The 17,724-nt window shown below is 38.8% G+C and overlaps 1 protein-coding gene across 7 annotated transcripts in view; it reads left to right on the forward strand.

The window, feature by feature from the left end:
* The window catches only part of PLEKHA5 (pleckstrin homology domain containing A5), a 263,161-nt gene that overhangs the window by 202,032 nt on the left and 43,405 nt on the right, over positions 1 to 17,724 (forward strand). For 5 of the 7 annotated variants that reach the window (XM_090043560.1, XM_090043559.1, XM_090043563.1 and 2 more), the window contains 5 exons: positions 1,930 to 2,397; positions 8,801 to 9,269; positions 12,297 to 12,380; positions 14,998 to 15,117; positions 15,979 to 16,032. In XM_090043560.1, the coding sequence (XP_089899686.1) occupies positions 1,930 to 2,397; positions 8,801 to 9,269; positions 12,297 to 12,380; positions 14,998 to 15,117; positions 15,979 to 16,032 (1,195 nt within the window). The remainder of the gene's footprint in view (positions 1 to 1,929; positions 2,398 to 8,800; positions 9,270 to 12,296; positions 12,381 to 14,997; positions 15,118 to 15,978; positions 16,033 to 17,724) is intronic. The other 2 variants (XM_090043562.1, XM_090043564.1) reach the window with 1 other exon arrangement.

Consider the following 17,724-nt stretch of genomic DNA (forward strand, 5'->3'; position numbering starts at 1 on the left):
TTGGTTGCTTTTAGAAGAGAAATAATAAAGTACAAGTATTGTAGTTCGGAAAGATTTTTCACTTGGAAAGTACATTTTCATAGAGAATTTCATTTACTTTTTAAAAGTTTTCTTTTAACTACATCCTTTTCTATAGTTCTATAAAGTTTTCTCATGTTCCAAATTAAGTATCTTAATACAAGAGAATTCCCACCCAGAAATTATACTGCTTAAATACTTTTTTCACTTATAATTAGTTACAGTCTGACTGAGCTAACAGTTGTGAACCAGAAATGTGTTCAAGTATCAGTCAAAGGAAATCTTCATGAAAACATGTAAACTAATTTATATCTGCAGTCCAGAATATTAGTAACTATGAGGTGGTAACCTCACTTTCCTCCCCTGGTTACTGGGAGGTATAATTCTGCTCAATATGTTTAAGCCTTTCTGGTGGGAACAAGTTGCAAATATATGTAGAATTCCTTTTAAAAAAAAGTCTAGTCATAATGGGTAATATTTTCTAAATGACCTTAGTACCTCATGTGTTTAGGTACTTATAAAAATTAAGCCAAGTCTTGTTCAGTTATGAAAAGGTTTGGGGTAGTTATAATTTAAAACAGTTCCAAGGAAGTTGAATCTTTGTCAGACAATTGGGCCTTGTGTTTTAACTCAAGTACCCCAAAAAGTTTGTATTTACATAGGCAATTACTTTGGTTAAATGGAATTAGAGTATTTATGGATGCTAGTCAGTTGGATCTAGCTGGAAGCCCAGACATTCAGTAGCCCTGAATTAATCAGCTTTGCACAAAATTAGGCACTAGCGTTGAGAGAGATGCTTTAGAAAAATGGTTTGCTGCAAAATGTATTTTCAGGTCAATCAAAATTATTTGCAAATTTGTTCTGAATTTAGCTAATACTGAAAATGACAAAGAAAAAATCTTGTCCAAATGTTTCATTTTAGTATTAATATGTGAACTGTCTTAAAAAGGATTTTTATACTCAGTTTTATAAAATAGCCAAGGTATTTCATTTCAGCTTGACCAACCCTGAAATGTTTTGTTGTTCTGTTTTGGTTTTTTTCCTTCTACCAACAAAATGAAAAATCAAAAATTATTCTTAGTGCTTCATGAGGCCTGCAGTTTGAAGCAGTTTGAATATCCCAACCTTGAAATGCTCTCGACTCTTGTGAAATCTTGGAATTTAAAAAGAAAATACATAAGCTGACAAAGTATATGTTTCTGTTACTTACATAAATATAAGGGTTGGGTAGCAGTTGCTTTTAAGTTTTAAGAGAGAGATGATTATTTTTGTGCCACAGTTCCATAGTCAGCAGCTATTCCCCCTCCCGCTAAAATTAGGGGGAGCCACAACTATTTTCCACAAAATCTACAATAGCTGAAATGATAACATACTGGAGAGAGCTAACTAATGTGACCATAGAAAGTTTTAAAATAAAAAAGAAAGTGCCCATGTTGAAATAAGTATCATAATGAATCACAAACCTGACAGCACCATATGTTTTAAGCTTTGGTTTCAAATCATTCTAAATTCCAGGTTGATTGTTTCAAAGGCTGGGACTCATCTGAGGAGTCAGTGTTCTGTTTCAACGTCATTTCCTCTGGGGAAATTAATATCTCCTTTTTCTGGTTTCTGTCTTCTTTCGTACCGTTTCGTGGTCACTTTCCAGATAGCATAATTTGGAGCTTGACTTGGAATAGATGCTTCTAAAATGGGAAAGAACAGGATGGGAGTCTTTTTAAAAGAAAACATGGCTTGGTTAATTTTTCTAAGGACCAGCTGTTAGAAGTTCAGCATGAGTGGACAGTGGACTTGGGTAAATATGGACCCCAAGAAAATCAAGGACTCTCTCTGTTTCACACACACATGCGCAATATAGGTGCCAATATTTTTGTACAGTTACTTTACGCCGTATGTTTTTCTCCTCCTTAGAGCAGAGAAGATAACAACTGAAAATACACCACCTCGAGAAGTGAATAATATTTCAAACCACCGGGTCTTAATAAAACCAGAAGCACAGAATAATCAGAAAAACAAAGAAGTAAGCAAAGCTGAAGAGAAGAAGGCTTTGGAAGCTGAAAAATATGGGTTCCAGAAAGTTGGACAAGACAAACCCTTGACTAAAATTAATAGTGTAAAGCTAAATTATTTGGGATCAGAATACAGGACCTTACCAACAAGCACAGTTCAGGCTGCACATTTCAAGCCAGTTCATTTAAATGGGTCTGAAAATAAAGCTGTCAATGTTATCCTGGCAGACGCTGGAGATGGAGGCCAGCACAATACAGCTCAGTCACATACGGAGTCTGAACGAGTCATGCAGAGAACTAACTCAATGCTGCAGTTGGAACAGTGGATTAAAATGCAGAGAGGAAAAGGCCAAGAAGAAGAAACAAGAGGGTAAGAGTTTGAGATTATATTTGAAACTAGACTTTCTACTAAGTATTTATAGTGGTGATCTTCATTAGATACGAGAGTTGTGCAGTTAACTCTGCTGCATGCATGTATGGTTCTGCATTTGGCTTTTCAGTGCTATCTCGCCTGATTGCATGCACTAGTTACCTAGATATGCAACTGAAGCAGTTCTGTAAGAAGATAGTATTTAGCCTGGTAACAACTGCATTTGAAGAAGAAATGCCAAGACAATTTTAGACTCAACACTTAGAGTTGGGAAGGGATATAAGAAATGCAGTAATTTTTTTTACATGAATTGCAGTTGCTCCTGAACTTTAGTAATGCTATATTGTGTGCCTTAAAATATATATTAATGCATTAAAGCAAAGGGAAAGTAATGATACTAACCTAAATGTTGTCCAAATCAAGTGAAATAAAGTGTGAACACACAGCATAATTAGATTGCTCAAATGTTAATTCAATTTTAGACTTAAATGTGCACTCATAAAATGAGAGACACAAAAAAGCAAGGGAAATCCAAAAAAATAATAAAGGTATATAAAGCATCAAAAGTTACTTGCTTCTGTTAAAGATTAGTTTGAAGTTTGTGTGCATTTCTAAGAAGAAGACTTGCATACCAGAGTATCTTGTGATCGTGGCATGAGCGTGGTGAGTAGGTAATACCCATGAAGTGCGTGGGTGTAGTTGAGACCCATGAAGTGCATGGGTGTTTGGAGTTGTGACCTGCTTTTTCCTCTTCCCCTTTCCTTTTTCCCCTTCTCTGCTCCCTTCCCAGTAGTGGGATTGTAATATCAGAAGGAAATCCATCCCTCTCCCCTCTTACCTCCTCACCTTCTCCTTTGCCTGTCTTGTCTCTGCTCTTCTCCCTCAGCTGCTGTCAGCCTACGAACAGTTCATTGGTGAGTAGTGGGATTGTGTAGCATCAGAGGTAAGTGGATGATGCAGTGAAGGGAGAGGGGGACCACAGACAAGATAAGTCCATTATATGTAGAACTAGAAGAAAATGATCTTTAATGTTAAATATCCCTCTACTCCCTGAGAGAGATGGTCAGAAACTCCTCTCCAGGTGTATTTAGCTTCTTGCTTATAGCATAGGCTTTGAACACCAGTTACGTGGTTCTCATTACCATTCAGAAAGAGGGTTTGTGATGAATAATAAAAAAAATCATGATTACTCAATTTTCCTTATAAAGCCTGTTTGTGAAGTTGTCCAAGAACAGTGTTTCATGTGTCTGTTTTATGAACAGGGGGTTTTTGTGGTAACTTTTTTAAACCTTTTGCTTTAAAAAGAATTCTGGGCTATTTTTAATCTGTGGTAGCAAAATTAGATTACATCATTTGGAGTTGGTCATGCAGATTCACCTAAATTGATCTTCAGTTTTATTTTCTAAATATAACTATTTAAATAAATGTCTAATGCTTCCAGGTTTTTAGTGAATTACAGTGCTTATCTTTAAAGCTTTAAAGTGCCTCTGTGACTGGTTGGCACTATAAAATTTTGTGCCAATAGCAGTTATTTCTCATGGTAGAAATAAAAAGCCTTCCAGGCTGTCTGACAGGCAACTGTAGCACCCTAAACGCAGAAGATCTTAATATCCAGTATACAGACTCTTTTTAAAAATTAGTTATGCTCAAATATTCCGGTTTAATTTAAACTATTGTGATAATGGCACAGCAAGTGTTTGAAAATGATAGACTTCACCTAGGTTAAGGAATGCAGACACAAGAGCAGGCAATTGGACCTAAATAATCTACTTTCCTGGAATGTTAGGACGTGTTATTGTGAATGTATAAAGATTTACTCTAGGCTCATTTACGCTTGTCAAAAATTGTTGAACAAACTAGTTCCTCCTCCCTTCTCTACTCCCATTAAATATAATTGGTAACTGCTCAGTCTCTATGGGCTCAAGTAGTCTTTCTGGGTGCACTTGTATTGACAGTTTGATCAAGTGTAAATTAAAATTTGTACTGCAGAGTGACTCTCTCGCTCTGACATTTATCACATTATGTATGCTTGGGTAACGCAAGCTTGATATGGTTCTGTGATGTAATTAGTCTCAAAATTAGAATTCAAAACTTGTGTAACTTGCAGACAGACAGTGAAACCTGAATAGCGATGTTGTTTCCAATTGTGAAGAAGCATAAAACCTTGAGAGTTTTCTCCCTTCTGGATTCTTATCGCTTCTCCATTATTATGCTGGCTGTATTCCAAAACAAACTGATTCCATTGTAGAAGCTGTGTAGTGGAAAACATTATTAACTGGCAGCATCAGAATCCCTTTGACCATACAAAGCATTTGTTATTTAAATATGGGTGAAATTAGTAGCACAAGCAACTGTCCTGAGAAATGAGACTTTGAAGCTGACCAGAAAAGTGGAAGAAAAAGAGAGCTTGTGATTTTTTTCTTTTTCTGTTCTGGCATGCAGTAAGATGGTCTAGAGTGTTTGTTTGTTTTTGTTTTCTCAAACAGTTTTTTGTTTTAAATGGATTTTAGTGGATTTTTAATGGTTTTTTTTACATTAGAAATTCAGGTGTTTTCCAGGCTGGCGGAAGATTCTGATCTCAGAACTAGTGAAATGGTGGCATCACAAAACAATGAAATTTGAGATATTGAGAGTCAAAGGCCTCATTTAACATTTAAAACTGAGTTTTGTTTGTTCCTTAGTAGGATGGAAATTTAGGATTCTGGAAAAGTAGGGCTAGAGGGAAAGGAGACCTCAGGAGGTCATCTAATCCAGTCCTGTGTTCAAAACAGGATCAGCTCTATCAAAATTTGTTTATAATAAACCTGTTTAGTTGACTGTTTATGGTTTTGTAGAAATACACCTTTTGTTTAGAGATTCAGCATCCTCCAGCTTATGATAAAGTTGCTTTCAATACCTATCCTTGCATACCCTACCTATCCACCCAGTTTTTCAGCTAAAAACAGAAAATCAAACTAGACTCATAATGCTTCTGAAGTTTTTTTTTTTTTTAAAAAGGCTGTAAACATAATAAATAGTCAGAAGGCACATACCTACTTTTTAGTTCTTTGCAAGTAAAATGTATGATTATAGGACTTTTTAGGTTTGTGCAACATTTGATTGTATCAGTAATAGCTAAGAGTTGTTTATGATGTAAGCATGAAACTGAAAAATTACTGAAGGAATACTGTTTAAAGAGTAGGCTATGATCCACCTTTGCAGTTCAAGATTGGCCAAGAAAAAATCTCCTAAGATCTGTATCTCTTAAGCTCTGTATCGTCCATCCATCCATCAGTTTTACCATGTGGCATTTATATGCAAGAAACTGTATGTCCCACAGCTCATATATTTAAAAGTATTTGGAAAAAAAAATTCCCAAGATCAAGCACATACATAATAAAGGAAGACTGTTAATTAGCGATTGCACAGATTTTGCTTTTTTCTCCCTTCCTTAGGAACATTTTTTTTCCTCTTACTTTTAGCTTCATGAGACCCACACAAACAAGGGAAACTGCACAGGGTTTAGCAACGTTTGCTGTTCAGGTTTTGTGAAATAAGTCATTTTTTCTGATCTTTTGGTAGGCTACTTTGAGGTACTACAAGAGAATGGCTCAGTTAAGGGTTCTCTTTTGATTATGAAAAATATGCTTGCACAGTGTATGCATTCACTCATTGTCAGAGTGCACTTGGGTCTCTTTCTGAGCATATTTCTGACCAGAAAACTGGTCCCCTATAAAGTCCTGGATTCCTTCCTTTTTTTTCTTTTTCTTTTCAAGATTACTTAACTGATATTTTCCTCTTTACACTCGCACACAAGACAGTTTCTAGTCTAAGAATGAGAAACTTGTTTCCTAAGGCAACCATCAGTTATCTGCTTAAGGATGGAGTGCAATTTTTAATGCTTAATCCTTCTTATCTTAGGATACTTGCACCTCACAGAATTGAATCTGTAGAGAGAATAGCAGAACGCTCACCCACAATAAAAAAAATTAATATCTGGATTGGAATAGATCTTGAACCATCCAAAATTGAATGAATGGAAGCTTAGCAAAAAAACCCAAAACACCCCAGCAAAAAAACTCCCTAACCTTGTAGTTTTCCTGAACATGAAAAAATGGTGAGTCATTTGTATTGTGTGCTGTAGAGAGGTTTTGCCCAACAGCAAATTGAACAAATACTGATTTGACTTAATTGGCTTAAATCAAAATTCTGTACTGTACTTTAGGGCTTTGGTAAGAAGGTTGGGTATGCAGGAATTGCCAGAGACCTGACAAACTTACTTTGATTTTAAGGCTTCATTTAATATCTTCATAGTGCTAATAAATTGTAAATAAGGGTTGGTGGACTTAAATCTTCCGAAGTGTGAGAGTGTAGGCAAAAGGGTTGCATGAAGATGTTTGTAATTTAATTTTTTACATGTTCAAAACTTCAAATAGGTTGCTTCCTCCCCTCCCCACCCCCAAAGTAACATGCCTCTAGGCCTTGAACTCCTTTATTTTTTAATTTCAAACTCTAGAAAAAGTACACATTACAAATAGTAAAAAATGTAACTTAGAAAGTTGGGGGAGAAAAGGTATGTGCATTGAAACGCAAGCCACCTCCACACCTTCCCCCTCCCGCCCCCAAAAAACAACAAAACCCCAACTAGGCTTACAGGGTACCTTTACACATTCTCTGGGGGGGTGGGGGGGTAGCTCTTCAATCTGAGAGCTCCTCTGATTAAAGTGTCTGTAGCATCTCATGTCTTCAGCATCCCATACTTCAAAATGGTGGCAAGAGCACTTTAACTAAAGCTCATCTAACAAGCTTATTTAAAACACCCCCACCACCATTTTGAAATGCAGCATCACTGAATACATGAGGTGCAGAGGCTGCTGGAGTGTGCGATTAGCACGCTCCAGAAGACTCAATTAATGGAGTCTACTCTGATGCACTGTAATAACAGCGTGTTGGAGCAGCATCCCCACATGTCCACAGGCACCCACAGTGTAGGCAGTTCAAATGAAGCTCATGTCAGAACAAGGGTGGGAATCTGTTCCCATTTCTGCTCAACTTTGGGCCAGGCAGGTTATCTTCCTGTGTGTGCTTAATTTACCAGTCTACCGAATCATAGATAATACTTGTAACCTCCCTGAGAAGTAATGAAGATAAATTCATTGGGACAGGGGTTGCCACCCTGCGGCATGAGTGCCAGAAATGACATTGGCAGGTCCAGTGTAGCATGTGGAGGGGACAGGCAGCGGATTGGTCAGGAGGCAGAAAGGGCAGGAAGCAAAGAAGGGCAAGAGATTAGGCAGGGGAAGGGTATCAGAGCAGTACTTGGAGGTTGTAGGGCTAATTTGTTGCATCCTTGCCACTGCATTAAGGTTTGTAATACACTTGATGGCAACTTCCCTTTGCAAAGCAGTCTAGGTATTTGTAAATATTTATTTAGTTCAACTCAGTTTCTCTGTTTTTGTACCAGTTATAGGTAAATAGTTGTTAGAAACAAATGAACTTTGTTAGCACTTATTTCACTATCTGACTAACTATAGCTCTTAATGCTGTTTTATTGGTTCTTTAGTTCTAAAATACCGATTTTTTTTTTTCAGTTCCAGGATCATAGTTGATTAAAATGGTTAAATCGGTTTGGTCATAAAATGTGGTGCCTTTCAGCTTTAGGCTGTCTGTTTGAATTGTGGGTGTGACTGGAAGTTCCTGATACCTGTTCTCATGTCCTGTAAGAAGAGTTAAGTTTCGTTTCATTTCCTCCATGCTGGAAAAGTACCAATTCCACCACTACAAATGGCCTTTAATAGTAAATTTCACAATGTTCTTAGAGCAGGCATTACACAGACCAAGACTTTTGGCCTAGCTTCTTGCCTTGCTGGAAACAGTTCCTCCAACCACAGTTAATGAACGTGATGATTTTTATGGACTATTTTTCCCTGATGCTGCTTATTATGTTTCCCAAGCTCTATGAGTCTGGGGACTCCGTTTTCAAGACTGTTTATCTGGCATTAAAAGAGGTAACTGCTGGACTGTATGCCTATGCCCAGTTAGGCATTAGCCCAGCTTAACCCCTTGTGGGCAATAAGTTGGCCACAGGCAGGCATTTGGACAGTTCTACATTAAATCATTACCAATATTTCTGCCTTGCTGTAACTGTAGTTAAGCTGAAATAAAAAGGAAGGTCAGTCATAGAGCCATATCATGAGTATCTGAAACTCCAGTTAATAAACAAAACATCTACCACCTCAGGGATTGGCCCCGAATTGGCTCTCCTGTGCAGTAATCTGATATAGAGATTATATTCGTACATATTTTGAGAGTAAACTGATCATAAAAAAAAATGGTTTAGTTAAGAAAAGGGAAAGATGTTAGAAAACTTTGCATTCCTGCAATAGCAATGTTCTTGACTATTAAAGCAAAACTCTTGTTTCAGCATTATTTCGTATCAGACGTTGCCAAGAAATATGCCAAGCTATCGACCTCAAGCTTTACCACGGTACCCGGAAGGCTATAGAACCCTGCCAAGGAACACCAAAATGAGGCCTGAGAGCATCTGTAGTGTAACGCCATCCGCTTATGACAGAACCATAGGGCCAGTAACAGCTGAAGAAAAACGGAGATCAATGCGAGATGACACAATGTGGCAACTCTATGAATGGCAGCAACGTCAGTTTTACAATAAACAAACAACTCTTACTAGACATAATACTATAAGTAGTCCAAAAACCATGATTAATATTTCTGATCAGGCAATGCATTCAATTCCAACATCACCTTCCCATGGTTCAATAGCTGGTTTCCAAGGATATTCCCCTCAACGCACATACAGATCAGAAGTATCTTCACCAGTGCAAAGAGGAGATATAACGATTGACCGTCGACACCGGACACATCATGCTAAGGTGAAATATTTAATTTCCTTGTATGTAACTAATAAAATTGAGGCTGAAAGGGCTCTGTTACTTGGATCTAGACTTTCCAAGTTATTCTGGGGGAACTGAGAAATGTATTTTTAGCTGTTTAAATAGGCGGGGGAGTTGCTACCTGGTATCATGCAGTAGCTGTTAAAGTGCAGCTTTTATCTCTGTTATCCTGTAGGGATTCAAGTGAGCTAAATCACCCAACTTTAACCTTTAACGAAGTAGGACTGGAGTGAAATGCTACAGGCATGCTGGCAAGTTGCAGAGTACTGGTAACCTTAGTACCAGTATAATCCAGTGGTGGGCAGTTATTTGTGCCCAAGGGCCACACGTGGAATTTGATAAGCTGTTGCAGGCCTGCTCTGCTCCCTAGAGCTGTGCGAAACAGCTATGTCTCGTTTTGATTTTGGATTCGGCCATTTCAGAGGTCAGTGGTTCATTTCAGTGTTTCAGATCACTGCTCTGTTTCAATTCGGCCAAATCTATTTCGGCGTTTCAATGCCGTTTTGGAGATTTGGATCAGCCAGGGAGAGGCAGGCACAGCTGGGTGGCTGCAGGTTGCCCCTTGAGCTGTGCCTGTTTCTCCCCAGCAGGGGGAGCCATGGTAAAAGCCCCCATCGCTTCTGGCCCTATCCCCTACCTGGCTAGCCTCAGACTAGTCCTGGCACAAAAAAAAAAAAGGCTTGCACTCACTGGTTGTAGCAGTGGCAGTGGGGGCTCATGGCAGACCCCCACCCCTGAGCACCACAGGGGCATGGGGCAGCCGCCACGCAGGTACCAGGTGGTGGAGGCAAACCTCAGTGCCCCATGCTGCATGGGGGGGGTTCTGCCACAAGCCCTCAGAGCCCCCGCGGCCCCTGCTACAGCTGGTGAGTGTAGGACTTAAAAAAAAGAGTACCAGGAGGCTGGGCTGGTCAGGGGATGGGGCCAGGCAGGGCAGCCATGGGGGCTTCTCTCATGGTTCCACTGGCTGTGGTCAGTGCAGGCTGCACCAAGCAGGTGCTGGTGCTGGTGCTGGCCTGAGCCGGCAGTGGCAGCATGCTGTCATCCTGCATACAGATCTGGGGCCCCACACCCCTCGGGAGGGCTTCAGGGCTGTGCCAGACTCCTCCTGGGGGACATGGGCCCCCCGATGTGTGCAAGGAATGACAGCAGGCTGCTGTCCCTCCCCCAGAGCACTGGGATTGGAAGGGACCTCAGGGACAGATTGCAGACACTGGCCAGCTACAGATGTCAATATCTGAGCAGTTCCCCCCCCCCCCCTTTTTCCCCTCCTTCTTCTTAGTTTCTGTTTCCCTGCAAGCCTGGCTCCAAAACATTACAGAAACATTTTGGATGGTTTCATTTTGTTTCAGAGATGCTTTTAAGCTTTCCATTTCATTTTGGATTGGGTTTTTTGGTCACCAAAAGGGGCCAAAACACCTCCAAAATGAAACAGCAGCTGAAATTTTGCACAGCCCTACTGCTCCCCCTGCCTTCAGTGGCAGCCCTTGCTCCTGATCTTGCCCCTGCTGCACCACTCTGAGCAAGCAGCTTCAGCCAGGTCTTCTGCCCCAGCACATGGGGCTCTAGCTCCAGCTACCAGGAAGGCAGCGAGGAGCTGGAGCTGAAGCTGGAGCCCCATGAGCTGGGGCAGGAGCCACCTGGGTGAAGCTGCTCACCTGCCAGTCCAGAACAGCAGGGGCAGCAGCAGCTTCAAGGAGGCTGCTCCCAATGCAGCTGCAGCCAGCTGGGTGCTAATCTGTGGTGGGCCACCCCCCAACACCCCTCCCCACCTCTGGCAGTGGCTTCTCCCACTCCTGCCATGCCATGCTGCTTTTGGCAGGTGTGTGAGGCTCCAGCTTCAGCTCCTGACTGCTTTCTGGTGGAAGGTGGCTGGGATCTGGACCCTGAGCCCCATGTGCTGGGGCAGAAGCTGCCCAGCTAAAGCTGTTCTCCTAGAGCAGTGTGGTGCAGCACTGCAGGAGCAAGATCAAGAGCAGAAGCTGCTGCTGGAGGTGGGGGGTACACAGGAGCTCCTGGCTGCACTGGAAACAGCCCACTGAAAGCTGCACATGCTGCTTGTGAGCCCTAGTGGGAGCCTGGCACAGGCTACCCTGGCATGAGTGGGTAGGGCGTGGCCCCATGTGGAGTGCCGCAGGGGCAGGCATGGCCTGAATCTGGCCACGGACTGTATTGTACTCACCTCTGCTCTAATGTGTATTAATCATATTTGTATATTCTGCAATAATACATGCTTCACTATAATGTAGATGCAATTGCTTGTTAACATGGCCATTGAAGAGAATTACTGCAATTAATATTTATTTAAAAGGAAATTGTAGTTTATCAAACTCTGTGGCTTGTGAAAGTAGTGAAAGAAATTGTCTCTGTTCAAAGGATAGAAAATCTTACCTTAAGAATATAAGATTTAACCCTACGTATGATGTAACTTCACATTTGCTTCAAGGGGCATTAAGCAAATCAGCATACTCATTAATCACAATATCTGAGACCATCCAAGTGAGTTTTGAAAGAAAATTCATTTGGAATTTGAGGCTGCATTTGAGCTCCAGGCTGGCCTTTGGAAATTATGATGAGAACTAGGTCCTCACAGAGCTGAAGCTGAAATTTTCTCATCTTCAGGCACCAATAAGACTGACTCTTGGTTTCTGGATTTACTCATTTGGTGCTGCTAAGTTTTTTGGTAAGATCACTTGTACCTGGCTCCAGTAGCAGACCCTCTGTAAGACTGGTAGCTATCCCTTGCCAGCTCAGTAAGCTAAACTTAAATTTTAAACCTGAATCCCCAATGAATTTCTGTTAGCCTCAATGGCCACATCCAGACAAGCAAGCACATGCCTGTTGTGGCATCTTAAAGCAGTTTAACCAGTGCTTGCATTCTGGCACCTGTCCTACAAATTAAGTTGACTTGGAAAAATTATATTTAAGAAATTCATATTTAACCTTTAGTGCAAAAGACTTTGGCAGACAGCCATGGATTATAATACGCAATTTTGTTTTTCATAGCATGTATTCGTGCCTGACAGAAGGTCAATGCCAGCAGGTCTGAGCTTGCAGCCTATTACTCCCCAGAGTCTTCAAGGCAAAACGGTGAGTGGCATTTTTATGAGGTACATCAGGTTTTATATAGTCTATAAATGAAAATATGCAACACTTTTTTCCCCACTGTTTGGGGAGCAGAGTTTACATGCTTTGTTTTAAATAGAGATTTCCACACTGAAGAAAGTGATTCTGTTTGGTTACATTGAGGATTTACAAGGATACTATGTGGTTTTTATCTTAGATTTTCTTGAGTTCTGTTCTGAAACATTACATTTACCTTATTTTAAAAAATTCTGTGTTAGCAAGAAGTTTTCTATTTTAGATTTCTCTAGCATGGGATTGTAACAAAGAACTGTTTTTCTTTCTGAATCCTGTATAGTCAGAAAAGAATATGTTCTTATTTGCCCATACTGAGCATTTGTCTTAGTAATAGGATGTGTTTCCTTTGATCAGAATTTTTTTATGAATATTGATTAATGAACCTATGCAAGAGTTCAAATATACCTCAGTCCTCCCTCAACCCTTACTCCTCAAAAAAGTATGATGTTGACTTAAAATTCAGGCAGTGCTTGGTCTGCCAGTTTAAGGTTTTTGAATTCTCCATGCCTACCCAAAGTTTGTGACAAATTTAAGTTGGAAATTAAACCTTAAATCCACATACGGCCCAGCACATCTGATCCCTGACTCTTGCATGCATCCTCACCAATCCACAGCAGACTGTCTGTCTTAGCTGCTCCTTACTTCCCTTTTTAGCTGCCTCCTATCTCTACCATGTAGGAAGAGAACTGTCCTTGGCTCCCTATCTCTTCACTGAGTCCTGCACTGTGGGGCTGGAATGAAGCTGCTGAATTGGATAGAAAGAGAAGTGTACTTGGTTACTTTTTGCTTGCTGCAGCAGCTGAGCCTGCTGGAAGCAGTGAAGGGTTTGAGGGTCGTACAGTCAGCAGCAACAGCAGCTGATGGGGAAAACTCCTAAGACGCTTGTGTGTTGCAACAAAAGCCCCCAGAATTGGCTTGAAATAACAACACTCAAAGTAATATCAGGAGTTTTTGCAGTGGCATGAATTTCAAGCTGAATTTGAAATCTGAGACTTGTAACTAGCCATAAAAATAATTCAGCCTTAAATGTACAATTTGGTTCCCAAATTATGAGTAGATCGATGTAAAACATCCATAAGAAAATGCTTTCAACCCTGAAACTATTTTAATTGGATTCTTGCATATCTATACAAAGATATTACTGTAATTTCTGTTTTTCTATGAGTGCCATGCAGACAAAACAGTTCCATTTCAGATTAAATTTATTTTTTATCCAGCTTTTGCTGGGATCTAATTTGAAAATATGTTGTAGTATGAAAGTATGTGGCCTAAGTGCTTAATACATTATTGATGGAAGAATTACTCCAGCTATTGATCCTAAAGCAAGTACAGTGCCAATATAAAAATAAGCTGTTTTACAACTTGACTTGCATATTGTTTTTCAGTGAAAGGTAAAGGTTTTTGATACCAGCAGTTATGTATCAATTCCTTGCACCCTCTAGTGGACACCCTCTAGCTAAATAATTCTTCAGTTTCCTTTTTAATTCTTATTGCTTTGCGCCTTTTGAATAAGAATGCACAGACTTTGCAGAAAATGTGGATTGCTGTTCTTTTTTTTAGCTGAATTGCACAACTGCCAAAAAAGCTGATCACTGTGGAAATAATTATTTTATAAAACCTCTTTTGTAAGTGGGAAAGTAAGGGAAAGGAACAAAGAAGTGGTTTGAAAAAGAAAAGGAAGGAAAAAACTGCTTTTGCAAGTACTGCTAATGAGAGGATATCCTGAAAATTGATCAGGTTGACTTGTTCCTAATTTTTGTTCTAAAATGTTCTGTTTAGAATTATCCAGGAGACTGCAACTGCTCATTATTTTTATTTGTTGAAAGTGTCTTATAACTTATAGATGATCATAAAAGTATACCAAGCATTTTGTAAATTTGCTGCTTATAAACCTTTGGAGAGGATGGGAAAAGAAACTCTTTTGTACTTGTGATGTTGTCCTGTTGTGCACATGTGTTTGCAGTTTGATTATTCTTAGAACTGAATAATATGGCTTGGAAGTATGTCTTGGAAAAGTGTTGTATTACCCAGGCACATTTTAATAGCTAAAAGGGAAAGTAAAATCACATTCAGTCTGCTGGCCTTTGACAGTGTTCTTTTTTTATGAATAGTAAACTTCCCTTTTGCTTTTTTTTTATTTTCTCCTTTCCTCATTTCCAAATAAACGCTGTGGTACAGATGATGATGATTTCTGGTGGGTTGGCATGTCTTCTTCACCTAAAGCTATGCGATTATATAATGTGCTTAACATTTGTAGGCTCAATCATTGTAGGGACTACATAGATCATTTGTCCTGCAAACTGCTAACCTTCATTTTGTCCACTATAGGAAATGCAGCCGGGATTATTTCAGGTTCAGGTTCTAGGAGTTATTAAAAACTCTGTCTTGATCTTATGTCCTAAATACTCATTGGGTCCTTTTAAACATAGTATCATTTTTGGCATATTATTGTAAATAGTAATGAATTATGACAAAATGCCAAGAACCCATAGTTAGATTAAGTGTTGTTTAGGACACCAATTAACCTATTTTCCACTCTTTGGCTTCTTACACTGCACTCCTTCAGCCAGAGGAGCTCACGCTGCTGCTAATAAAGCTGCGACGGCAGCAAGCTGAACTGAGTAGTATCCGGGAACACACACTAGCACAGCTCATGCAGCTAAAACTTGAGGCCAGCAGCCCAAAGGTCAGCTATGAAATGGTGTGTGTCATGTATCATCCTCACTAACTTTGAGCCATTCATAATCAAAGTTTGCATTGCTCCATTAGTGCAAAGTTCTCTGAGTAGCTGTGGATGTAGCATAGAATGCCATTGTTTCCTTGCATACATGATGTTCTGCTATTAACCCTTTGAATGCAACGCTTATGACTAAGTAAAACAGTCAAAATATAGGTAGGAACACTTCTAAATATATCGCTTCTGCAGTATCTGGAAAAAAATTATAAGCTTTGCAAATTGATCAGGTAAAACATTATCCTCAAATAGGTAGTTAACAGATGCCATAGACAAGTATATTGAGAGAGGACCATAATATGAATTTGTTTTTTTAGTATTCCTTCATGCCAGATACAACTTGTTCTATTATCTTTCTGCAAGGACAGATGATCCTTAAAGCATGTAATTTTATCAAAGGGTTTATAGTTGTCTACGTAGTCATATATATAGAATTTCCACATGGACATACTGATTTCTTACATGTGTTCTGTTAAGTAAACAGCTAAATAATTCAATAAAGTAAATTTCACAGTAGTTTCATTAAACAAAATATGCCTACTTTTTGTATCTCTGCTTCTGTCTGATGTGCTTGGCTTTTTTAAAATTTTACTGTAGTAGTTCATAGTTAAGTCACAGCCAGTTTTCATAAACAGTTATTTCTTGGACCTAAAACATGTTAAAAGTTTACCCTCACATATATAAAATCTTAGTATTACAGCTTCTGATGAAACTGAAAGATGAGGAGCTGTTTTTATATCTTTTCAACTGACCTTTTCATGCATTCTGTACCTTCTATCCCTTTCCTTTTTCTTCTGTTCTGCTGCCTGCTAGAATGAGATTCTTTCACATCATCTTCAAAGGAATGCTATATATTTGGATCATCAGGTGGGATTTGAAGCTTTTTTGGGATATTTACATCCTTTAATGCATCTTGCTTGTTACTGCCAAACTAGACATATTTGGGGGAGATGCTTAAATATTTTCTGTCAATTGGAGATGTGTTTTTTATTGTGTTATGCAACTTTCTTTACAAACCACAATGCATCTTAAATTTTAGTGCATATTTAACATGTAATGAAATTATAAAATAGAATCAAACACTAGATGTTTGCAAGGCTGCTATTTTGCTGTTGCTTTTTGCTTTCCTCAAATGTAGCTAACCTGAAACTTTATCAGCTTTACCATAATAACCAAACATACAATGTTTTCAAACTAATAAGCATAACACACATAAAATGTATACAGTGCTACTGTTGATTGTTTGTTCTAAACAAACTGAAACAAAAAATCAAACATGTTTCTTCAAGACTTGAATTTAAAACATTTTTTCAAGTTCGATTAACATAATGTGTGTGTTTAAACAAAGGATACGTTACTTCACCGATTTCCATTTTTCCCTTTTGCTAAATCTTTTGTTCATTTTTATATATGAATAAGATTTTACTTCTTCATAACTTCTGCTGATTTCCAAAGTGAGGGTCTAATACTTCATTGAACAATGTAATCTGTTGCTCTGAGAATAATTCTGATGTCACACATAGCTTTTGGCTTCACTGCAGGATTCAATAGGAGTTAGAGATAAGCTGTGTATGAGAGCTCTTGAATCACTGAAATGAAATCTTTTGACATTAGAAACAGAAAAAATCATAAGTACTTGAAAGGAAAAGCAGGCTAAGAGATGTGCCAGCTTTTGAGTTTGACATAAAAAACTCTAAATTTTTTCCAAACACCGTTGTCTCCTGAATTTTGTATTTAGAAGCAGTTAAGTACAAATTTTGGATCTTGGTGTCCATTCTGTCACAATACTCATTATATTTCAATATTTTAAAAAAAGAAAAGAAACTTTTTGGCTCAATTTTCATTGCTTTCCACCCTGTGTATTCATTTGCACTCAGTTTACGCTGGCATCAGTGCCTGTATAAAGTGCAAAGCAGCGAACAAGAAGGTCATTTCTTTCCTCAGTGTTAAACCAAAGTATTTCATTCAACTCAAACATTTTCAGCTTTAATATTGTTACTGCCTATATCAGATGTTAAACCACTGATCATATTCCCTATTACTGATTGGTCACAAATTTTGATTTGTTAGTACAGTACAATGGATTGCTTTAAATGGAAGAAAATAATTTATAATTTGAGAACTTTGTAAAGAAGTCATCATTTGCTTGCATTACTTAAAAATATTCAATTGAATTGCATTTGTTCTGGAATTTTAATCAGTCAGTGGCTTGCAAAAGTATTTATTTGTTTCTGTGTTGGTTGGGTTTTGTTATAAACTAAATACCATCACTGAATTTAATATCCTGTACCATAAATATAAAAAAAAATAGACAAAGCCTCAACCATAGATACAGGAAAGATCTGACCCTCATGTACCATAAGAAAGTAGCATCATTGTAAAGTGTAAATTCCCTAGTCACTGTAGCATATAGAACAGGGGTAGAATACATGACTTGGGTTATCTGCTCAATTTCTCTTCCTCATCTTTCTTTTGCATTAGTACAAAATGTCCCCTGTACTAAATAAATCCCTGAGGAGTCTGTAATCTACTTTAAACACCTTTATGGCCAGTGTCTCA

The sequence above is a fragment of the Crocodylus siamensis genome, chromosome 4 (genome assembly GCF_052110815.1).
Source record: "Crocodylus siamensis isolate JL-2025a chromosome 4, ASM5211081v1, whole genome shotgun sequence".
NCBI classification, from domain to species: Eukaryota; Metazoa; Chordata; order Crocodylia; family Crocodylidae; genus Crocodylus; species Crocodylus siamensis.